At 39.2% G+C, this 26488-nt stretch overlaps 1 protein-coding gene across 1 annotated transcript in view; it reads left to right on the top strand.

Annotated features, from left to right (window-relative positions):
* Positions 1-26488, top strand: part of GPAT2 (glycerol-3-phosphate acyltransferase 2, mitochondrial) — a 744505-nt gene that overhangs the window by 588173 nt on the left and 129844 nt on the right. The window contains exon 16 of the mRNA XM_053719460.1: positions 24858-24988. Coding sequence (XP_053575435.1) covers positions 24858-24988 — 131 coding nt within the window. The remainder of the gene's footprint in view (positions 1-24857; positions 24989-26488) is intronic.

The raw sequence follows: 26488 nt of genomic DNA on the forward strand, positions 1-26488 counted from the left end.
CAGTGAGCTACTATCTTATTGTGTATGGGGATATCAGAGGCATAATGAGCAGGAATCCAGAGGAGGTCTATCAGAGACATGTAAGCTGGCAGGGACGCTTGCTCTAGTTCTACAAAGACAAGAAAAGACAGAAGCGCCACATGGCCCAATATTGTTTGGTCCAAAATCAACTTGATATATGAGGGATTGAACTCACATTTGTGGAAGCACCTCAATCAGTGCTAAGGAAGCAGTCTGGGATCTATAACAGTCACCCAGAAGACCAACAGCCGGTAATGATATGATGTCTGTATCAGAGAGATAAAAGGAAACACAGGTGCCTATATGGCCTAGTATTGCTTTTACACGGATAAATCATTTGCAAGAAAGAGGAGTGGTACTCACAATAGTTGTAGCATCTCCCTTGATGCTATAGAAGCAGGATGGGATCAATGTAGTTACCCACCAGACTTAATCACAGACCAGCTGGACACAGATGGAACTCCAGGGAGACTGGTAATCAGGACAGAACCAGGATACAGCAGTAGTCAGGATTATCCAAAAATAATTCCCTCTCAGCCAGAGGGATAAGAAGATAGCAAAAAATAATAGCAAGTGTTCAAATATAAAAATTGTTTTATTAAAATAATAAAAACAGAGCGACGCGTTTCTCAGCAACAAGCTGTTTCATCACGCTTCATTCAAAATTGAGGAACACTTGCTATATATATATACCCTACATCTTAATAATCTTAATCAATATCACATGGTAATAGGAGGGGCCTAGGATACCATTGGTCCATAGTGGACCAATCATATTGCAATAAACAAGGTGACTATTCTGTCATATGTTAGAATTCAATTAATACATTAAAATTTAGCATACAATTCATCAACAGATTGTTTATGAAAATCCACATAAAGCATCTCAAAAAATTCACTGAATAGTGAGTATATAAAAATCCATGTATTTCACTAAATATCAGTATATCAGGATTTGCATAAATCAATCTAGATCAAATTCATGTCATTGGGAATAAACAAACATATGCACATAGTATATACAATTTCTATAGCACAAGTGGTGATCTATCACATTTCATAAGCAACCAACCCAAGCATGAGCGTTCTAATCAGTATAACACCCATCAATGTTTGTTTAATAAAAACTAAAACAGATTCACAAACCTTTGTAGGTTCTTAAATGATATCCCATTTAGTTACCATTAAAATATCCTCCATACTTGAGATGTTGAAACAATGCGACTATTACAAAGTAGCAAATTGGTTGGCGTGTTGAATAATAAAGTGCGCATGTCTTTGCACTACACATCAACAAAACAAATCTATTGTTTAGTTGGCGCCTAATGTGTGGCATTTCTAAGTGGGAACTTAATGTTGCATTAAAGTTATTTAATGATCTGCAAACTCATCCTAAACTTAAATTACTTTGATAAGGAAGAAAAGAGGATATTACTCGCATATACGTTAAAATAAGAAAACACTCTCAAAGCCCGTTACGGCTAACAGATTGTCAAGTAAGCCCAATGCTCTGACGTTTAAACTAGTGATTGGATAAGGGAAGTTGTGTGAATGGATGTGGGCGTGGTGAGGCGGGCCAGAGTGATAGTAATACTAAGTTCTGACGTTTACTACGGCACAAAACTAAATGATTGGACTAGAGTGTCTATTGCATGCCCAAAGGGCCGTAATGATATTAATCGCATATACGTTAAAATAAGAAAACACTCTCAAAGCCCGTTACGGCTAACAGATTGTCAAGTAAGCCCAATGCTCTGACGTTTAAACTAGTGATTGGATAAGGGAAGTTGTGTGAATGGATGTGGGCGTGGTGAGGCAGGCCAGAGTGATAGTAATACTAAGTTCTGACGTTTACTACGGCACAAAACTAAATGATTGGACAAGAGTGTCTATTGCATGCCCAAAGGGGCGTATTGACACAGTTTCAGTTGAAACATACACACTGGCTTTGCGCAAATTATAATGGTCCCTAATTGATATAATGCACATAATACAAAATGCCAATCGGGCACCTAATTCTTATATGTTAAACCGCAAAAGTATGATAAATTAAAATACATTACTTATAGAATAAGTTAATGGCATGATCATATCACGGCCAATGTACACTCAGACGGCCAGAACTCCCACAGTGGCTAGAGCTGCAATGTACATAGAAATAATAATTTACCATTGGGCAAAAAATGATATATAGAATAATATGTACTTATTTTAGTTATAATAGAGAGTGTCAGACCTAAAAGGATGCAACCTCTTTTATACTCTTAACATTATTGCTGGTGTGATAATCATATGTAGTGAATACTATGAGATTAACTAATATACAATTAGTGATCAAACTGTGATAAGGGGATGACATATGTCAAATCTATTGTTGTTATATATAGGAGAAAAGTACTGTGAACGTGATAATGTGAAATATTTTGGGCAATATAGGGGGAACCTATTGTTCCATTATTAGTAATAAATATAAATGTAAGTGAACAGTGGATGATGAGAATTTCTCACACAAGAGAAATCATGGGGACTAGGGGTGACAATGATAGCTAGTAAACGGTACAATATCAGAGTGGGTGATATAATATATATATATTCAATGATTGAGTTTAAGGAAAACTCAAGCATTAAATAAAGAGTTAAATCAAGATAAATGGGGAGACACATGTCCACATGAAGTGTGGAATGTATAGTGACTATATCATAGTGTGTGATAATATGTGCTAAATGGATAATATTGTTATCCAAGGGCTATAATTAAATAATAAAATGTAAATTAGGAACTGGATCACAGGTATTAGAGTAAACAAGGGCTATAATAATGTTAAAAGTGTTATAGTATATCAAGGACTATATTATTGTGAGTGTAATGGTGTTGAGGTCTCTATTTGAGAACATTGTTGATGTAATATAGATCACATATTTATCATAGATCAAAAGCCGCTAGGTCGACACATTCATTAAGGCCATCCGGTGCTAAAGTATGTAATTTATGAATCCAATAAGTTTCTCTGCGACTGTCATATTCCTGTAGCTTTAAGAACTAAGACCAACCCACTCCTTCACCTCCCTTTAAAGGTGTGATCAGTACACCTGTGCTTTGCTTGATAATTGAAGTTTGTAGTTCCCACTCTCCTTCAAGCTCTAAAGCTAAAATCTACAGACCCTGCTTTTGTACCTGTTAAAGGAAATCCTTGTTGTCATTTCTCCAGCTTCTAAACCTAAGAAGCATTTCCTGCCGCTTTACATTTCAGGAAACAGACTTTGGCAGCAACTCTTGCAAGTCTGTGTTAACTCTGCAGTCTGATTTTCCAGCCAGCTCCGTTACTGAGTGTTTACCTCTACCAGGAAATAAGAACAGCTTCCCTGCTGTGATCCATTTTGACTCAGTGCCAACTTCGCTCTCTGCAGTTCTAAACTCACTCGCAAGTATCATTAATTTTATATACAATTGTTTCTAGCTGTATATATTCTTATCCAAAGATCTGCTGACATACAAACTGTTAAAGTGCACACAACTGGTTAAATCTGGCTCTCTCCTTCTCTCTGTATCACACACTCTGCCTGCTGTAACCTGATACCTCTTGATATATGGACATTGCAGACTGCAAATCAGTTTCTCACTTCTTAGCTTTACTAAAAAGAGACTTTGCTATAAAATTCTGCTTTTCTCAGACAAGTACCAATTAGCTGCTTGTTTGCTGCCTTCTATCTTTAAAGAACACAACTCTTTACAAGTGTGTAAAATATACAAAGGCTTCATTTCATCTGTTTTATTCACTTTATTTTGATTTTGTAAAGTGTTATAAAAAGAACTTGTACTAAGTAAAACAGCTATCTCCCTTGGTAATAACCTTTTGTATAAGCCTGTTTTACTTAAGGTTCTCTGGGAATAGCCACATTATACAAGCTTATAACAGAATTATCAAGCCATAAAGAAATTTACTAACATATATACATTATAGTTTAAAGCTTGTATATAAAAAAAAAATCATGGATCCTGCCTCAATGGCAATTGAAATAGCTTCCTTAAACCAGAAAGTTGAAATTTTAGCACAAGGTTTGACTGAAGTTAAAAATGAAAACCACACCCTGAAGAGGTTAATGAATGATTTCTTTTCAAGGAAAGAGGCTGATCACCCTGAACCACAGGTTAACCCTCCACGTATTTTTTCTGGTGAAAGAACACGCTTTCGTGAATTCAGAAATGCATGCATGCTGATGTTTTCCATGAAGCCCAGGACATATTATACTGACAAGATCAAGGTTTGTACTACCATCTCTTATCTAACTGGAGATCCCCGTTCGTGGGCTGATAAGTTTTATGAAACTGATGATCCTATTTTGAATTCTATCAGTGAATTTTTTAAGGAGATGGCTGTCTTATATGAGGATTGCAACACCCAGTTAACCGCAGAAACAAATTTGCGCACCCTGAAGCAAGGCAAACGTCCAGTTGAGGACTATGTGGCAGATTTTCAGCTCTGGGCTACAGATTCACAGTGGAATACTGTAAGTCTAAAAAACCAATTTCGTTTAGGTCTCTCTGAACATCTTAAGGATGAGATCTCTCGCATTGAACCTCCAGACACCATGGAATCCCTCATAAAGATATGCATAGCCATGGACAGACGATACAGAGAGAGGAGAGCCGAAAAACAACACCCAGAGACTTACCTCAAAAGGTTTACACCCTCTCATTCTGAAAAGACCTCCACAGCCCCTGTGCCCATGGAAATTGGGGCCATCCGTGGACCATTATCCCAAGAAGAGAAACAAAGAAGGAGGATATCAAACCTCTGTATGTACTGTGGGAATAAAGAACACAGTGTCTCTTCCTGCCCTATTCTGAACAGGCAAAAAAGGGGTAAGATTCTTATAGTTAACCCAAATACTGATAACATTCATGAATCACAATTAACTTTCACATTGTCTTTACAGTGGGACCAGCATCTTCTCAAGACTGAGGCGCTGATTGATTCTGGAGCTTATGGAAGCTTCATTGACAAAACCCTTGTAGATACTAATAAAATACCTTGTGTGCAAAAGCAAACCCCTATCTATGTGAAGGTTATTGATGGCTCTACTTATTTAAAAGGCCCAATCACACACCATACTGTTCCTTTACTTGTCTCTTGTAACATGGGTCATACAGAATACATTACGTTTGATATCATTCCTAGCTCACTACACCCCTTAATATTGGGTTATCCTTGGTTAAGAAAACACAACCCTCAAATAGACTGGAGCAGTAACACAGTAACTTTCTCTTCCCCATACTGTTCTGCTACCTGTTTTCCCTGTGTGGAAATTAAAACTCTACACCCTCATATACCATTGCATTATTCAGACTTTTCAGATGTATTTGACCTTAAGGAAGCCGAAAATCTACCTCCACACAGACCTTATGATTGCCCCATTGATACTAAACCTGGGTCTATCATACCGTTCGGCCGAATTTTTCCACTCTCTCAAAAAGAATTAAAATTTCTCAGAGAGTACCTAGACGATAATCTAAGGAAAGGTTTTATTTCTACCTCAACCACTCCTGCAGCAGCGGGCATATTCTTTGTCACAAATAAAGATGGGACCTTACGCCCAATCATTGACTACAGAGCATTAAACTCTATTACGATTAAAAATAGGTATCCACTTCCTTTAATACCTGAATTACTTGAACGGTTAACAGATGCAACCGTTTTTACCAAACTAGAATTGAAGGGAGCATACAATTTAATCAGGATAAAAAGCGGTGACGAATGGAAAACAGCATTTAGAACCCGTTATGGTCTCTTTCAATATAATGTTATGCCATTCGGCTTAACTAATGCTCCGGCCACATTTCAATTTTTCATAAACGATATTTTCAAAGACTTAATGGATGTGTGTGTTGTAATATATCTAGACGATATTTTGATATACTCCAAAAATCTAACTGATGATGTAAAACATGTAAGATGGGTTTTGTCTAGATTAAGAGTACATCAGCTATACGCCAAGGCTGAGAAATGTGTATTCCATGTAAAGACAATAACATTTTTGGGTTACATAATTTCCCCTAACGGTGTAAACATGGATCCAGAGAAGGTTACATCCATACTCAAATGGCCTGTACCTACCTCTGTGAAATCACTTCAGAGGTTTCTAGGCTTCTCTAATTTTTATAGGAGATTCATCAAAGGATTTTCATCCATTGTCCAACCTCTAACTAAGTTAACCGGTAAGAATCGACTCGTTTGGACTGTAGAAGCCCAACAAGCTTTTGAGCATTTAAAAGAATGTTTTACTTCAGCTCCTATCCTACAGCTTCCTAATCCAGAATTTCAATTTGTGTTAGAGGTTGATGCTTCTACTGTTGGTATTGGTGCTATTCTCTCCCAACAACAAACCGATACTTCAGTCCTACATCCTGTAGCTTTTTACTCTCGACTCCTGTCTATAGCTGAAAGGAATTACTCCGTGGGGGACCTGGAACTTCTAGCTATCAAATGTGCCCTGGAACACTGGAGACACCTACTGGAAGGGACACTCAAACCTTTTACAGTTCTTACAGATCATAAGAATTTACAATATCTTAGAAAAAACAAGACCTTGTCATCAAGACAAGTCCGATGGTCTTTATTCCTGGACCGATTTAACTTTCAGATCACATATAGACCAGGTTCAAGGAACATCCAAGCTGATGCTCTTTCCCGTTCTTTCATTAAACATAATGAAAAGGAAGAACAACAAACAGTTATACCGTCGACCAAGTTTATAGCTGTAACTTCTAGCCTACAAAAAGACATTTTATTAGCTTTACTAAAAGATTCTACCATTCCATCATGCTGCGTAAAGGACACCACTTCAGGTTTATACTTCTACAACAATTTGTTATACGTTCCTCCTTCTGTAAGGAAGGAGATCCTACATCTACATCATACGAACCCTATGTCCGGTCATCCTGGAATCACTAAAACCCAGGATTTATTAACAAGGAATTACTGGTGGCCTGGTTTAAGACAAGATGTAGTTACCTTTGTGTCAGATTGTCATGTATGTGCAGCTTGCAAAAAAGAACACCACAGACCTTTTGGTTTACTAAAACCATTACCTATACCTGAAGTCCCTTGGACCATGATTGGAATGGACTTCATAGTCGAATTACCACCATCTAATTCATTCACAACCATATTAGTGGTTATAGATCATCTAACTAAACTCTCTCATTTCATTCCTCTTAAGAGAATTCCAAACGCTCTCACAACAGCTAAAACATTCTTTGATCACATCGTGAAACTCCATGGTTTACCGACCTCTATAGTCACGGATCGAGGGACTCCGTTTACATCCAGGTTTTGGAAGGCACTATGTAAATTGTTAAGAATCTCCTCAAGAATGACAACAGCATTTCATCCCCAATCTAATGGCCTTACTGAAAGACTGAATCAGACTTTGGAGCAATACTTAAGGTGTTATATCTCACAGAACCAGGATGACTGGGTTGAATGGTTACCGCTTGCAGAGTTCGCATACAACAATTCCATCAACTCTTCTACTAAAGTTTCACCCTTCTTTGCCACTTATGGTTACCATCCAACCACTGTACCCAACTCCATCTCCACCTCAAAATCACCTTATGCTCTGGATTATGTCTCTAATTTGAAACAAACTATGATTCCCTAAAGATTCACTTAGAGAAATCTAAATGTACCCAAAAGAGTTATTTTGATAAAAAAACATCTAACTCCACCTCAATACTCAGTTGGCGATAGAGTTTGGCTCTCAACAAAAAACCTCAAATTAAAGGTACCAAGCAAAAAACTGGCTAACCAGTTCATAGGTCCATTCAAGATAGAAAGAATGATCAACCCTAATGCAGCGATTCTTGATCTACCTGTATCTTACAGGATACACCCATCCTTCCATGTTTCTCTATTTAAACCCTATCAAGGATCTGATGTTTATATTCCTCAAGTCATCAAGGACTCTCCTCAGCTGATAGAAGATCAAACGGAATTCGAAGTGGAATCAATTCTGGATTTGCGCCGCCGGGGTAGAACGATTGAGTATCTGGTACATTGGAAAGGGTATGGTCATGAGGAGGATTCTTGGATACCCCTTAGGGACTTACATGCTCCCCAATTGCTCACATCCTTCCATCGTCTACATCCTGACAAACCAGGTTTGGATCCGGGAAGGGGGCGCCCCTGAAAGGGGGGATCTGTCATATTCCTGTAGCTTTAAGAACTAAGACCAACCCACTCCTTCACCTCCCTTTAAAGGTGTGATCAGTACACCTGTGCTTTGCTTGATAATTGAAGTTTGTAGTTCCCACTCTGCTTCAAGCTCTAAAGCTAAAATCTACAGACCCTGCTTTTGTACCTGTTAAAGGAAATCCTTGTTGTCATTTCTCCAGCTTCTAAACCTAAGAAGCATTTCCTGCCGCTTTACATTTCAGGAAACAGACTTTGGCAGCAACTCTTGCAAGTCTGTGTTAACTCTGCAGTCTGATTTTCCAGCCAGCTCCGTTACTGAGTGTTTACCTCTACCAGGAAATAAGAACAGCTTCCCTGCTGTGATCCATTTTGACTCAGTGCCAACTTCGCTCTCTGCAGTTCTAAACTCACTCGCAAGTATCATTAATTTTATATACAATTGTTTCTAGCTGTATATATTCTTATCCAAAGATCTGCTGACATACAAACTGTTAAAGTGCACACAACTGGTTAAATCTGGCTCTCTCCTTCTCTCTGTATCACACACTCTGCCTGCTGTAACCTGATACCTCTTGATATATGGACATTGCAGACTGCAAATCAGTTTCTCACTTCTTAGCTTTACTAAAAAGAGACTTTGCTATAAAATTCTGCTTTTCTCAGACAAGTACCAATTAGCTGCTTGTTTGCTGCCTTCTATCTTTAAAGAACACAACTCTTTACAAGTGTGTAAAATATACAAAGGCTTCATTTCATCTGTTTTATTCACTTTATTTTGATTTTGTAAAGTGTTATAAAAAGAACTTGTACTAAGTAAAACAGCTATCTCCCTTGGTAATAACCTTTTGTATAAGCCTGTTTTACTTAAGGTTCTCTGGGAATAGCCACATTATACAAGCTTATAACAGCGACGAAGAGTTAACATAGGATTATGACTATTGCGAGGTATCTGTTCTATGGGTAGTATAGATAATGTTTTTGGACTGGCATATACAAACAGAAAGTCCCACTATAGCGCTCAAACTAAACTGCAGATCCAGAATCCAGTTGGTATATGAGGGCAGTGTATTAAATTAAAGTATGCACAGTACCTTGATCCTCCGGTGTTCGCAATTGCTGCATACTCTCCCGGTCTCTGTCTGTCTTCCTTGTCTGAACCCTCCTGTAATCTTTCGTCACAACCAGGCGTGACCAATCTACTCGGCTCCTTCCTTAGCACAGCATCCAATTGTGGAGCTCCCCGCTAACCGCCAGCAGACCTCTGCAAGTCTGCATGAAAACTTCAGCCAAAATTTGAAAAAAGGCGAGTCGGGGCCACAGGCTTAAGAACTTAAAAGGGTAATTTTATTGCCATACAAATTAAAATGGTGATGTTCACAGCAAAAAACATAGCAGGTCAGATCTGAGACAGCAGCGGTCTAACATGTTTCAGCTCACTGCCTTAATCATAGACCGTGCTGTCTCAGATACACAGCCTCCTTAAATTACAAAATCACAGTGACGTGCAATGTCTAAGTTAACTCTTTGGTTACCTGCTAACACATATATACATAGTCTGCAATGTAGTGCAAAAAGACATATAGGTATTAAAGTTTTACAGAGCATTACTTAGCAATAGAAATGTAAGATTTTTGTAAACATGCTAAATAAACAATCTATCAGTTTAAAGCAATATTCAATCTGTTTTGTAACCGATCATTCTCAAACGTTACTTAGAGTTCCACAAAAAGATTCTGTGGGTTTATAAAGCTAAGAAGTGTCACTTAAGTAATTAACCTTATGACAGTTTAAAGAGAAATTATCTCAATGCTTCTTATTATATTTATATATTGCTTAGCTTAATCTCTACTAGTTTTGTTTGGGTTACTCCATGGTTACTTGGCAGTGATTAGGGAACTTAACTCCATTTCTTGATCTATAAAATTAGTTTGCACTAAACTAGGTTTATTTTTAGCATTTTTAACATATTATCTCTCTCAGTTTAATGTCTATTGCGTTTGTAAGAAAGAGACAGAAACTAGGTGAAAGGGGGGGTTTATGAAGTAAAATTCATGAATATTTATTATTATACATTTATGGGACCCCTTGACAGTATATACAGGCTAGAGTGAGCACATATATTCAAAAAAGTGCCTATTTTGTTTAGCATCATGAATTTAGAAAAATAGAAATATATTTCATTGCGGCTAATACCGAAAGAATTATCTCCAGCAGTTTATAAGATCAGTATGTATGTTTAGGCCCCTAGGGGCCCTTGTATCCAATTTGAAGATCCAAAATGCCTCGCGCATGCGAAGCAGTTTGTCTCTATCACCCCCTCTACTAGGGACTTTAACCCATTCAATAATTTGCCACGATAGATTGTTTGTACTACTATTGTGACAAAATTTGAAGTGTCTCGCTACTTGTGAGTCCGGATCTTCTGATTTGATATCATAGATATGTTCCTTTATTCTCTCTCTAGCTTCCCTTGTAGTAAGACCTACATACTGTTTTAAACATTCTTGACATGTTACATGTTTAATACCTATATGTCTTTTTGCACTACATTGCAGACTATGTATATATGTATATATGTGTTAGCAGGTAACCAAAGAGTTAACTTAGACATTGCACGTCACTGTGATTTTGTAATTTAAGGAGGCTGTGTATCTGAGACAGCACGGTCTATGATTAAGGCAGTGAGCTGAAACATGTTAGACCGCTGCTGTCTCAGATCTGACCTGCTATGTTTTTTGCTGTGAACATCACCATTTTAATTTGTATGGCAATAAAATTACCCTTTTAAGTTCTTAAGCCTGTGGCCCCGACTCGCCTTTTTTCAAATTTTGGCTGAAATGTTTTTGGACTACCCTTATGCGCATACGCGCAATGTCTAGACAGGCTGTGTTTCAAGAATTTCCTCTTGATATTATATACATGTTCGCTCCACCGTTTTCTAATGGTGCGTCCTGTGCGGCCCACATACTGGACCCCATAGACGCAACTGATCAGATAGACTACATACGTTGATTCTCATGATAGCCTTTTATTAATTTTAAAGTGTTCTCCTGTTTGATTAGAGGTAAAGAAATTAGTCCCACTTTTGACTGACCTGCTCATATTACATCTGGATTTTAGGCATTTAAATAGACCATGTCTAGGCAAAAAATTGCTCAAAAAGGTCCTATTAGGCCCCAAATGCTGTTGGTGATTCTTATTTTTGTCTCTAACTACTTTGCTAGGAGCTAATTTATTTTTAAGTGTAGGGGCCCTCCTATAAACGACACGGGGCTTAGAGGAAATATGATTTTTAAGAAACGGGTCATCACAAACTATCGGCCAATATTTATGGATGATTTGCTTGATTTCCCTAAACTGATTACTATAACCTGTTATAAACAAAGGAGTTTTTAGTGTATCAGAGGGTTGTGATTTTGTTTTTCTTATTAGGTATTAAGTATTTATCTCTATCATCATTTAGAGCTCTAAGATACCCATTTTGTACCAAATCTAACGGATAGCCTTTTTCCAAAAATCTATCCTTTAGTATGATAGACTGTTTGATATATTCTTCTACTGTACTACAATTTTGCCTGATGCGCCTAAATTGCCCGTATGGCACATTTTTCTTCCAGCTATAGTAATGATTGCTCTTAAAGTTAAGAAAACTGTTGCAATCTACTTTTTTGAAAAAAGTTTCAGATAATATAGTTCCAGTTTCTGAAAAATATAATGATAGATCTAAGTATTCAATCCTCGTTGGTTGGATATTACTTGTAAATTCAAGACCAAAATCATTAAGGTTAAGAGATGATGAGAATAAGAGGGCTTCTTCATGTGTTCCCCTAAAGATGAAGATAAGGTCATCTATGTACCGGCCATAGAACACCAGACCCGCACCCATAGGAGACCCATAAACATGGGTCTCCTCAAATTTGCCCATATAAAGATTGGCAAAACTGGGTGCGAATCTGGTGCCCATGGCCGTACCTTTTATCTGGAGATAGTACCTTCCCTGATAGATAAAGTAAATATGGTGTAATATGAAACGTATTATATCAATAATGAACAATTGTTGTTTATGGGGCATATATATATATCAGTTTCCAAATATGATTGGATCACTGTCAAGCCCTTGTCGTGGGGGATATTGGAGTACAACGAGCTCACATCGCTCGTTGTCCACCAAATATCAGAACTGTTTTTAGTCAATCCTAAATTTGTAAGTTTATTGAGTAAATCGGTAGAATCTTTGATATAAGAAGGCAAAGTGATTACATGCTTCTGTAAAAATGAATCCACATAGGCAGACAGATGGTCAGTTAAGCTGTCAATGCCAGCCACTATAGGCCTCCCAGGGGGATTGGACGTGTCCTTGTGAATTTTGGGAAGATGGTAATAGAAAGCAACACAAGGATGTTTAGGATAAAGGTACTCTTTTTCTTTTTTGGTGATAATTCCTTCATCGAATCCTTCAGATAGAAGGGAAAGAAGTTGTTTAGAAAATATAAGGGTCGGGTCATTGGGTAAAACCCTATAGTGGCTGGCATCATTAAGAATTCTGTCTGCCTCCAGGATATAATCTTGGATATTCTGAATTACCCTCCCACCTCCCTTATCCGCTTGACGGATTACCAGATTACTATTGGTACTTAAAGAATTAAGGGCTTGTCGTTCACCCGGACTTAGATTGCTCTTATATCTAGATTTTTTCCTTAAGAACCATTGACTGGTATATACTGATATGTGAGTTTTTGGTCCTAGGGGGGTTAAAGTTAGATCTTAGTTTAAAGTCTGTATGTATGTATTTCTCAGTAAGTTGTTCCAGAATAGTATCGGGTTCATAAGCAAGGATGCCATCATTCAAACGCTCATGCATAGTGTCTACAATTATAGGCTTGTTAGCGGTGTGTTTAAGTCGTTTTTCCGCAAAATACTTTTGTAGAGATAATTTCCTAGTGAAATTATTTACATCCACAAATAACTGGAACATATTCGAATTGTTGGAAGGACAAAATGATAGCCCTTTTCCCAACACCCTAATCTCATCATCGGTTAGCTCATGGTTAGACAGATTGAAAATACCCTTCCTAAATTTTAGTAATTTTTCTTTTTTGGCGGTTGTAGATCTTCCTCTATTTCCCCGTTTCCGTGCGCTCTTTTTTGACGCGGTGGTCGGGGGGACATAGACCACTGCTCTATTGGATGGTTTTGGCCCACCTCTAAAAAAGGGGTTCGACACAATTCCCCATTATGTGAGGTAGGGGGATTGTTAATAGGTTGTTGATCCTCACTAGTTAATAAATGATATCTATTTTCTGACTCAAATGACCTAAAGGTAGTTCCAGGTTGGTAATTATGATCCTGAGCTTTATACAAATCATAGTTGGGTCTATCTCTGGGTGTAGGATTGTCCACATGTATGTTGGTCAATGTATGTCGTTGAGCTTCATAGTTGTAATCATGGATTCTCTGTGAGTTGTGATTTGACCTCTCTTTGGGTGTGTGTTTATCAACATGTGTACGGGTTGATGTATGTCGTGGGGCATCGTAGTGACTAGAGTGTCTGTTCACTATTATTGTATCTAAACCCATAATCCTGTTCTCTAGGCCTATCCGATCTATTATGATAATAGTAATTTGAATCATTTCTATTATTGTACGGTCGGTCATAGTTGGAGTGTGTATCATAATGTCTTTGTGGATGTCTAATATGTTCCCTCATGGGGTTTTGATCATATTGTCTTGATTTGATATAATGTGTTTTTCTCTCATCATTATAATTATTCTGTGTCCAGCTGGCCTGTGATTAAGTCTGGTGGGTGACTACATTAATCCATCCTGCTTCTATAGCATCAAGGGAGTTGCTACAACTATTGTGAGTACCACTCCTCTTTCTTGCAATTGATTTATCCATGTAAAAGCAATACTAGGCCGTATAGGCACCTGTGTTTCCTTTTATCTCTCTGATACAGACATCATATCATTACCGGCTGTTGGTCTTCTGGGTGACTGTTATAGATCCCAGACTGCTTCCTTAGCACTGATTGAGGTGCTTCCACAAATGTGAGTTCAATCCCTCATATATCAAGTTGATTTTGGACCAAACAATATTGGGCCATGTGGCGCTTCTGTCTTTTCTTGTCTTTGTAGATTGCTGCCTTGGATCCCGGCCTGGATCTCTACAGATAGCTGCCTTGATCTTCTCACCAGAGACTTGTTACCTAATTTTGTGACTTTTAATCTAACCATTACTGAGTTATTCACTCATGTTTGCTTTTGATATTGATCTCTGATATACCATCATTTACCATATACTATATACTATTGCACTATTGTATTACCATATTGCTTCTCACTCTGAGATATATTTCACTGTAGTATAGCTACTTTTTATTATATTTACCCCTTCTTTCTCTATGAGGTATAGTTCTTTCTCTATGAGGTATAGTTCTTTCTCTACTGAGGTTGTTATATTTCCACATTGTGGATCCTAAATTATATAGCCGTAAATCACTAGATTTAGTGAGTACTTTGCTATAGGGCGCCCCCTCCCTTGCTGCTGTTGCTCTAGTTCTAACCATCTTGGGGTAGCGCACAGTGTGTTCCATTCTGAGATGTGGGAGAGTAGGGACGCTTCATAATAAATCCTAATATTCGGGAGTCCCAAGCCTCCTGAAAGTACGGGACGAGGGTGCCGTTTTTTTGAATAAAATAAGATGTTTTATTTCTCCGGTTATTGCACTAGCGATGGAGGTTTCTGTTACTTTAGAGGGCACTCCCTCTATTCCTAATGAGTAATTCCTGCTTATATGGTGAGGAGGCCTTAGTTCTGCCCTCTCAATTATGTTCCATATGCCTTGATAATGTGATAATATCAAACATGCTTGATACCACAAAGCCGTTCACCTCTGAGGAGTTGTTATCCAGTGAGGTGCGCACCCTACATTCTTATATCTCTACACATGCAGTTTTCCCGTAGCTTTGCTGATCCTCTATCTGAAGGGGGCCTTTTTTCACCAGATGTTACTGCGCAGTTCAGACGGAGGTGTCTGCGGCCTTTAATGCTTTACCTCGCCCTGCAAAGCGCAAGCGAAAGTTGCACTCCTTCCCAGAGTACATCAGATAATTTATTGGATTTAACTGAGGGTTATTCGAGGATGAAGTTCTTTCTGAGACTTCAGAGTATGAACATTCTGGGTCGGAGTCTGCTGCCTCTAAACCTCCGGCTGCGGAGGAACCAGACTTTAGTTTAGGAATTTGCACTTTCTTCTAAAGGAGTTTTTGGCAAATTTAGAGGTTCCAGAGGCCAAATTGCCTGATGAACCTTTAATTCCTAAATTGGATAGAGTTTGAGAACAGGGTGGTACCTTATCCTTCCCTGCTCCTGTTAGATGGCAAGCATTTTTAAGAATGAATGGGACAGGATTGGATTCTTTTTCCCCCTCTTCTCCCTTTAACAAATTGTCCCCGGTCCTGGACTCTCAATAGAGTTGTGAGGTTCCGTCCCTAAATGGGATGGTGTTATCTTCACCCTTGCTAAACGTACTACTATCCCGCTTGAGGGGAGTTCTTCATTTGAAGAGCCCATGGATAAAAGATGGAAACTCTGTTAAGAAAGATGTTTCAGCATACTGGATATTTGTCTCACCTGGTGGCGGCTGTTGCCGCTGTTACTGGAGAAACTACCTTCTGGTGTGACTCCTTATAGGTTTTGATCTGGGTGGAGGATCCCCTCGATGTTACTCAGAAAAGATTTACAGCCTTGAGGGTTGTTAATTATTTTATCTGTGCTGCTATTAGGCAGTTTATTCACTTGAATTATATGGCTTCAGCTTTTTCTGTTCAGGCCAGTCGGGCTCTGGGTGAAGTCATGGTCTGCGGATATGACTTCTAAGTCTAGACTTCTTCCCTCCCTTTACGGGAATGATTTTGTCTGGTCCAGGCCTGGACTCAATTATCTCCATGGTCACAGGGGGCAAGGGTGCCCTCCTACCGCATGTCAGCAGTCCTCCGCTAAGCCAGAGCAAACCCAGAGCTCTTGGAAGCCGGCTCAGTCCTGGAATAAATCCAAACAGAGCAAGAAACCCGCCGAGTCTATGTCGGCATGAATGGGCGGTCACCGTCCTCTTCTGGATCGTGTAGGGGCAGTATGTCGCTCTTTTCAGCTTGGTTCAGGGACGTGCAGGATCCATGGGTCCTGGAGGTGTAGCTCAGGGTTACAACATAGGTTTTAAGTCTCAGCCACCCAAGGGCAGATTCATCCTGTCTTCCTGACCAGAAAGGAGGGAAGCATTTCTGGGGTGTGTACGGGATCTGTCCTCTGAGTTATTGTCCCGGTGCCTATCGCAGTGGAAGGTTTGGGACACTATTCAAACCTTTTCGTGGTCCCTAAGAAGGAGGGAACTTTCCATCCGATTCTGGACCTAAAGTGCTTAAGCAGGTTTTTAAATGTCCCCTTGTTTAAGATGGAGACAATAAGGTCAATTTTTCCCCTCGTTTGAGAGGGATAATTCATGATCGCGATAGATCTGAAGGATGCTCCCTTCTCGTACCAATCCTCAAAGACCACTTCCAGTTCATAAGGTTTGCATTCCTAGACCAGCACTTCCAGTTTATTGCCCTTCCGTTTGGTCTAGCTAAAGAAATTTTTCGAAGAATGGACCATTCGGAATATCTCCATCTGTCTTCTTCGATCCCATGGGTGGCAGATAATCTAGAGAGAGTTCTCTTGTATCAAGTACCTGGGTAGAATTCTCGGGTACTATAATAGTCTCCATAGACATGGAAATATTTCTAACAGACCAGAAACATTGCAAGCTAGCTTCAACATGTCTTGCCCTCCAGATCTCCTTAAGGCCATCTGTGGCTTGGTGTATGGAGGTGATTGGTCTCATGGTGTCCAGCTTGGACATAATTTCCTTTGCAAGGTTTCACCTCAGACTGTTGCAACTGCGCATGCTGAACTTGTGGAACGGCGATCATTCGGATCTATCTCAACAGATTTCTATGGACAACCAATCGGGAGAATCGCTCTCTTGGTGGTTTTGTCCGGATCACTTGTCCTGAGGGACGTCCGTCTCAAGACCATCCTGGGTGATTGTGACTATGGTTGCGAGTCTGTCAGGATGGGGAGCTGTTTGGCGTGCCAGGAAGGCACAGGGCCTCTGGTCTCAGGAGGTAAAGCTCCCTCCTGATCTCATTTTGGATCTTCGGGCAATATACAATGCTCTGAAGGCTTGGCCTCTGCTGGGTTCGTCCCAGTTAATCAGATTCCAATCAAACCGTATATACTCGGTGGCTTACATCAACTATCAGGGGGGAACGAGAAGCTCCCCAGTTTTGAGGGAAATATCTCAGATTCTAGTGTGGGGGAGACCCGCATTTGTTCGCTGTCAGCGATTCACATCCCGGGTGTGGACAACTTGGAAGTGGATTTCCTCAGCAAACAATCCTTTCATCCAGGAGAATGGTCTCTCCATCCCGAGTGTTTAGAGAGATTTGCAAGAGGAAGATCTTATAACGTCTCAATACCAAGCTACCCAGATGGGGTCGAGGTACAGGGATCCTCAGGCAGAGCTAACAGATGCATTAGCGATGCCTTGGAGGTTCAATCCAATTTATCCTTTCCGACCGTTACCACTACTTCCTAGTGTAGTGGCTCAAGTCGAGCAGGCTTCAATAATACTGACTGCTTCGTCTTGGCCGCGAAGGATATGGTTTGCAGATCTATCATCTATCATCATCTCCTCCATGGAAGTTACCTTGTCGCAGGGATCTGCTGACCAAGGTCTCTTTGTTCATCAATGTCTAGAATCTCTGAGGCTGACTGCGTGGAGATTGAACTCTTAGTCCTAGCCAAGAGAGGGTTTTCTGAGAGAGTTATTTTTACTCTCATTCAAGCTCGTAAGCTGGTTGCTCGTCGCATCTATCTTAAGATGTGGAGAGCCTACTTATTCTGTTCTCCAGGATGAACTGGAGAAGGACTTTTCTGCCAGTCCCCTGAAGGGACAGTTTTCGGCCCTGTCTGTGTTACTGCACATGAGGTTTGCAGAGGTGTGCAGCCATTTGTTAAGACTCTGCTGGGATCAGACCTGTGTTTAGATCTAAGGCTCCTCCTTGGAGTTTAAATCTTGTCCTTAAGGTTTTGCAACAGGCTCTGTGGAGCCTATGCATGCAGTAGACATTAAATTCTTGTCTTGGAAGGTTCCTTTTCTACTGGCTATTGCTTCTGCGCGCAGAGTATCTGTGATTGCTGCCTTGCAATGCGTCCCTCCTTATCTGGCTTTTCATGCCGATAAGACTGTTCTACGAACCAAGTTATTTTTTCTTCCTAAGGTTGTGTCAATTCGCTACATCAATCAAGAGATTGTGGTTCCTTTCTTATGTCCTAATCCTCCTTCGTTGAAGGAACGTTTACAACGTATTTCTGGATGTGGTTTGTGCCTTGAAGTTCTATCTTCAGGCCACAAAGGAATTTAGACAAACCTCTTTCTCTGTTTGTTCTCTTTTCCGGGAAGCGTAGGGGTCAGAGGGCCTCTTCAACTTCCTTATCTTTTTGTCTGAGGAGTGTCATCCGTTTAGCATAGAAACAGCGGGACATAAGCCTCCTCTGAGGATTTGGGGCCTTCAAAAATAAGGCCTCTATGGATCAGATTTGTAAGCCGGCTATATGGTTCTCCTTACATACTTTTCCCAAAATTTTACAAGTGTGATGTTTTTGCTTCTGCTGAAGCAGCCTTCGGGAGAAAGGGTTTTGCAGGCTGTGGTGCCCTCAGATTAGGGTCTGCCTCTCTTTTTAGCATTCTGTGTACTCTAGAGCTTGGGTATATATTTCCCACAAGTAAGGAATGCAGCTGTGGACTCTTCCCATATTAAGAAGGAAAACATAAATTATGCTTACCTGATAATTTAATTTCCATCTGTATGGGAAGAGTCCACAGCTCCCCCCGTGTTCGCCCTAAATTTGATTATTTTTTTTCTTCTGGCACCTTTTTCTCCATGATATTTCGCCTACTTTTCCTTGTTCCTTCGGCAGAATGACTGGGGTTATGAGGAAGTGGGGGAGGTATTTAAGCCTTTGGCTGTGGGGTGTCTTTGCCTCCTCCTGGTGGCCACAGTTCAGTATTTCCCACAAGTAAGGAATGCAGCTGTGGACTCTTCCAATACATATGGAAATGAAATTATCAGGTAAGCATAATTTATGTTTTCTTCTGCTCGCAGAGTCTCCAAACTTTCGGCTCTGCAGTGTGATGGCCCTTACCTTATTTTTCATGCTGATAAGGCGGTCCTCTACTAAGCTTGGTTTTCGCCCTAAGGTAGTGTCGGATCGCATTATTAATTAGGAAATTATTGTTCCTTCTTTTTGCCCCAATCCTTCTTCCCAGAAGGAATGTCTTTTGCATAACTTGGATGATCTTCATGCTCTAAAATTTAATCTTAAAGCAACTAAAGATTTTCGGCAGACTTTCTGACCTGTTCGTTGTTTTCTCTGGTAAGAGAAGGGGTCAGAAGGCCACTTCTATCACTCTTTCTATTTTGTTGAGAAGTGTTATCCGTTTAGCTTACGAGGCAGCTGGACAGCAGCCTCCTGAGAGAATTTACGGCTCATTCCACTAGAGCTGTTTCATCTTCCTGGGCTTTCAAAATTGAAGCTTCTGTGGATCAAATTTGCAAGGCGGCAACATGGTCCTCTATACATAACTTTTCTAAATTCTACAAATTTGATACTTTTGCCTCGGCTGAGGCTTCTTTTGGGAGAATAGTTCTTCAAGCGGTGGTGCCTTCGGTTTAGGTCCTTCTGCCTTGTTCTCCCTCCCTTTTCATTATTTGTCCTCTAGCTTGGGTATTGGATCCCACTAGTAATTGGAATGATTTTTGGACTCTCCATGCCATAGGAAAGAAAACAAAATGCATGCTTACCTGATAAATTTATTTATTTCCAGGCATGGAGAGTCCACAACCCGCACTTATTTTAAATTTAAGACAGCAGGTTTTCTGTACAAACCTCAGGCACCTCTATACCCTTGTGTTATCTTCTTTTTCCATTTCCCTTCGGCCGAATGACTGGGGGTTATGGGTAAGGGAAGTGACACTTAACAGCTCTGCGGGGGTGCTCTTTGCCTCCTCCTGCTGGACAGGAGTGAATATCCCACTAGTAATTGGAATGATTTGTGGACTCTCCATGCCTGGATAGAAATACATTTATCAGGTAAGCATCAATTTAGTTTTTTCTCTTTTTGTGCTCATTGGATTTAAAAGGGATTTAGAAGTGAAAAATAAACTTTCATGATTCAGATAGAGTATTCCATTTTAAATAACTTCCCAATTTACTCTTATTATCAAACTAGCTTTGTTCTCTTGGCATCCTTTATTGAAGATCATACCTAGGTAGGGTCAGAAGTGTTCACATGTCCCGAGTACTATATGGGAGCATTATTTGTAACAATGTTGATAACAATGTTATACTTTGTTGAGCACTAGAGTACAGCAACTATATTTGGAACAATATTATGCATTGTACAAACATTGCTGTCATACAGAGCTAATGACACAGGCATGCTCCTGAGCCTACAAAGGTATGCTCTTCAACAAAGATATCTAAAGAAAGTAAATTTAAGGGGACAGTCTATTCAAAATTAAACTTTCTTGATTCGGATAGGGCATGCAAGAACTTTCCAATCTACTTTTATGATCAAATTTGCGTTGTTGAAAGCTAAACCTAGGTAGGCTCATATACTAATTTCTAAACCCTTGAAGGCTGCCTCTTATCTCAGTGCATTTTGGCAGTTTTTCACAGCTAGATAGCGCTAGTTCATGTGCGCTATATAGATAACTGTGCTTACTCCTGGGGAGTTATTTATGAGGCAACACTGATTGGTTATACCAAGGGTCATCAACCTTGGCTCTCCAGAGGTTTTGAAACTTCATTTCCGATGATGCTCAGCCAGCGTTTGAGAATCATGGGAATAAAGTGTCTAAGCATCATGGGAAATGTATTTACAAAACCTCTGGAGAGCTATGGTTTATGACCCCTGGGCTATACCAATTTGTAAATTTACTTAGCATAGTAAAAACTAATTAATACAGAAGATACAAACTAACTTGGTTGGATACCTGTAATATTTATATTAAAGGAACATGAAACACAATATATTTATTTTATGATTCAGATAGCGCATACAAACAACTTTCCAAATTACTTACTATTATCAATCATATTTGCTGAATTCTATTGGTATCCTTTGTTGAAGGAGCAACAAGGCACTACTGGAAGATAGCTGAACACATAAATAATCCACCAATTAGCATCTAGCTCCCAGCTCCTGGACGTACCTAGCTATGCTTTTCAACAAAGGATTCAGAGAGAACTAAACACATCAGATAATAGAAGTAAATTAGAAAGTTGTTTACAATTGTATGCTCTAAATCATGAAGGAAAATGTTGTGTTTCATGTTTTTTTAAGAAACAAGACTATGTGAGCCCTGATATCAATAACATAGCTAACCGAGGCTAGCTGTTACTGCCAGGGCTTCCACTAGAAATTTTGGGGCCCTTGACTTAATCATTGATCAGGGCACCCCCCCCCCTCCTTTGACATGTGCAATTTTTGACCAAGTGACTAAAACGTATATATGCCCTTTATTCTTAAGTGTCTATTTAAACTTGGAAATGTTGTAAAGGTAGTAACATACAAACACACAGATACACTGAAACACACACACACACACTCACATATAAGGATTCACATATAGACACTCTAGCAGACACGCACAGAAACACACTCAGACACAGATACCCAAACAGAAACTCAGCTCTTGTTTACATTGACCTGACAAGTAAGGAGGTAAACTACAGTTTTGTAAAAAAAAGGAGATTTAGAAAACAAAATATGGAGTTATCTTTTTGTAAAGGAAGATGACAACTAAATGATGACAACAGCATGCAGTGTGGCTGAAAGAAAGGGCCCTGAACTGCCTTAACAATAATTTAAAGGTTAAATGGTAGATTGGTGACTTCTGGAACGGTCTCATTAGTCTCAAAGTCTAGAAAGATGTGAATAATCAGTAGTAAGGTCAAAATGTCCTAAAAAGGAACAGGCAATGGACACACACACACATAACAAACTCAAACTTGCATATACACCCAAGGAAACACAGACAGAGACAGCCTCTGAAAACACACAAAGACGTACACACACAGAGACACCCAAAGAAAACACACAAAGACATACACACATAGAGACAACCACATAAAACACAGAAAGACATACATACACACCCTCAATGAGACATCCACAGAAAACACACAAAGACATACACACACCCTCACAGAGACACCCACAGAAAATACACACCCTCACAGAGACATCCACAGAAAACACAGACATACATACACACACACACACAGCCTCACAGAGACATCCACAGAAAACACAGACATCCACACCCACCGTCACAGAGGCATCCAGAGAAAATATACAAAGGCAGACATACACACACCCTCACAGAGACACCCATAGAAAAAGCTCAAATATATATGCACACACCCTCACAGACATCCACAGAAAATGCACAAAGACATACACACCTACCCTCACAGAGAGACCCACAGAAAAAAAAATGCATACACACTCATAGAGACATAAACCAAAGCATAAACACAGACACCCACAGAAACACTCACAGGAGGAAACATTTATGTACCTTGCATCCCCTAAATCAACAGTGTATGACATGCATGATAAAAAAAAATTGCAGAAATTAAGAGATCACTTTTTAAAGAATCATATTTGTAAATTTGCAAACAAAAATAATTCTGTGAATTCAAAATTGTACATTAATGATCTGGGTAGATGGCTAGATGAAGAAAATTACTTTAAAAGGTTGACATATGTTTGTTCAATTTTTCCCCATTTTCCCCAACCAAGAGCACCACTTCAAATATAGTGTACAAATGTTCCCATCTGTCAGCTGTACTTATGGATTTTGAAAATGCTGTACTCTATATGGTCTTGGTGGAACCATACGCTGTGGTACTCATACCATTAGATCTGGTTAAATGCAGTATTTAGGCTTGTTGGTATGTATTTCAAAATTAAGTCAGCTCTAGTGTAAACTGAACAGTTTTAAGTTAACCTGTCTCATTTCAAACACTGAGCAATCCTAGTCTGAGAGTATAACATGTTATGCAGATGTAAAAATCTTAGCTAAAATGCCTACTTGCAGCTGGAAAGTCCTTGCATAAAGGGGCAGTAATCTGGAATGTAATTAATATATATATATATATATATATATATATATGCATATCTGCCAAAGGGCACCTACCATTTGTGTATTGAGGAGGAAACATTTCTGCATGGTTTTAAATATAGAATTTCTACAGCATTATCAAATAATCATAAATACACTGCTGCTAAAAAAATTAGTTTTTATGGACCCCTGGCCCCACCATACAACTACTACCACACTGAAGTTACAATCCGAAATTGCACAAAGAAATAAAAAACATTTGCTAAGTAAGTCCTACCTCCTCTGCAAATGAAAGTGATCTGCCGTCTGACTCAGGCACACACTGTACAAACAAAGTGCCAAGTCTGTCTCACACTGTGCATAGTGGTTTAGTGTACACTCAGAAATCCTCTCAAATGCTAATACTTTACTCCTTGTAATAACATTCCCATGCTCAATTAGAACTCTGCTGTAGTACCCACTGGTGGCTTTTTTTTTTTTTACTTCTTGCCTCATGGGGCCCCCCTGGCCCATTGGGCCCCTGACAGGAGTCACCCCTGTCACCCCCTGATGGCGGCCCTGGTTACTGCCAGGGGATAGTTATTACTATGATGATCACTTGAAAGCTAGAAGGATATGAATCACATTATTTTAAAGGTGGGGCCTCTACCTTTCATATGAGGCGTATGAAAAGGTAGTACTCTAGTGCTCAACAAAGGATCTCTTATTCTCACTGGAACTCCCAAAATAGAAACAGTGCTGTTAGATATTTGTAATTGTTATGAGAATCACAAGGGAGCTGGATGGTCACAGGGTTACTCATTTGAAAGAGCAGAATAACCGTTTCAAATTAAAGTGTCTCATGTCCAACTATGTATTGTGGGGGAAGAAACAGAGCAAGTTCCGCAACTTAAGCAATTCAGATAGAGCATGCAATTGTAACCAAGTTTCTAATTTACTCCTATTGTCAATTGTATTTTGTTCTTTTGCTATCTTTATTTGAAAAGCAGGAATGTAAGCTTACGAGCCGGCCCATTTTTGGTTCAGTACCCTGGATAGCGCCTGCTGATTGGTGGCTACATTTACCCACCAATAAACAAGCATAACCCAGGTGCTGAACCAAAGTTGGGCCAGTTCGTAAGTTTACATTCTTGCTTTTTCAAATAAAGATAACAAGAGAACAAAGAAAAATTGAAAATAGGAATAAATTAGAAAGTTGCTTAAAATTGCAAGCTCTATTTGAATTGCTTAAGTTGCGGAATTTATGAGTATGGGAAATCTTGAAGAATTTAAATTGGAAAGCAATTAAAATAATTTTACTGTAGGAATTTGATGCAATTAGAATGTTTCCATCTTAAAAAAAGTTTTTTTCATGTAATTGCTTTGATGCTTTCTCTATTACCTATTACTACCTCTTTTTCCCCACAGCCTGCGCAGTGCACGCTCTTCTATATCAGTCTGTACTGGGGGAAGTGGAAATCTTGTTTGACAAAGACGAGGTCATTGACAAGCTGCTGTGTCTTTGCTATCTGCTTCCAAGAACTCTCCTTCTTCAACTGGTATGAGCATTTTATTACCTGACGCATTTTGCTGCCAGTTATCGATTTTTAAAATTATATCTTGTGGTTCTCTTAAAGGGTCATTAAACACTAAATAAATACTAGACAGAATTATAAATTGAGAGTAAAATTAGCCTTAAAAGGACAGTCAAGTCCAAAATAAACTTTCATGATTCAGATAAGGCATGTGATTTTAAATAATTTAATTTAATCACCAATTTTACTTTGTTCTTTGGTATTCTTAGTTTAAAGCTAAACCTAGGTAAGCTCATATGCTAATTTCTTAGACCTTAAAGGCTGCCTCTCATCTGAATGCATTTTGACAGTTTTTCACCACTAGAAAGCATTAGTTCATGTGTGTCATATAGATAACATTGTGCTCACACACGTGGAGTTAACTAGGTGCCTGGACTGATTGACTAAAATGCAAGTCTGACAAAAGAACTGAAATAAGGAGGCCGTCTGCAGAGGCTTAGATACAAGGTAATCACAGAGGTAAAAAGTGTATTAATATAACTGTGTTGGCTGTGCAAAACTGGGGAATTGGTAATAAAGGGATTATCTATCTTTTTAAACAATAACAATGTCCATTTAAAATGATATGCACTTTATTTTAAATTATCTCCTCAGTTTCAACCTTTTTGAACATTTTGTTCGATATCAAAGAAACTTGATGGGCTATTTTTTTTTTTTTTTTTTTAAATCAAAATGATCACAACCTTACCAGGTCAAATACAGCCCAGCTTAAAGGGACAGTCAACCCAGAATTGTTTAAAAGATAGATAATCCCTTTATTACCCATTCCCCAGTTTTGCATAACCAACACTGTTATAATAATACGCTTTTTACCTCTGTATTTATCTTGTATCTAAGCCTCTGCAAACTGCCCCCTTATTTCAGTTCTTTTGACAGACTTACATTTTAGCCAATTAGTGCTCACTCCTAGGTAACTTCACGTGCATGAGCTCAATGTTATCTTACTGAAACACACAAACTAACGCCCTCTAGTGGTGAAATTCAGATTAGAGGCGGCCTTCAATGTCTAAGAAATTAGCATATGAACATCCTAGGTTTAGCTTTTAACTAAGAATACCAAGAGAACAAAGCAAAATTGGTGATAAAAGTAAATTGGAAAGTTGTTTAAAATTACTATGTCCTATTTGAATCATGAAATTTTATTTTTTTACTTGACTGTCTCTTTAAAACTGTCTGCAATATTCAATCTCCATTTCCCACAATGGCACCACCTCTCTGCGTGGTCTCCACTCCTCACAAGTAACATTGCACCTATCAGTGAGTGCAGTGCTGGACTGGGAAATCAGACCAGCCCTGGAAATTTTGGAAGAGCGGACCAGCCCAACCAACCCTTTTCTGTAGGTGTCAAGCATTTTTCAGATGCCTTAGACTGTTGAATTTGATGTGTCTATTTTGTTTAAAGGGCCATAATACCCAAATGTTGAAACACTTGAAAGTGATGCAGCATAGCTGTAAAAAGCTGAC

This window comes from Bombina bombina, chromosome 6 (genome assembly GCF_027579735.1).
Source record: "Bombina bombina isolate aBomBom1 chromosome 6, aBomBom1.pri, whole genome shotgun sequence".
Classification (NCBI taxonomy): domain Eukaryota; kingdom Metazoa; phylum Chordata; class Amphibia; order Anura; family Bombinatoridae; genus Bombina; species Bombina bombina.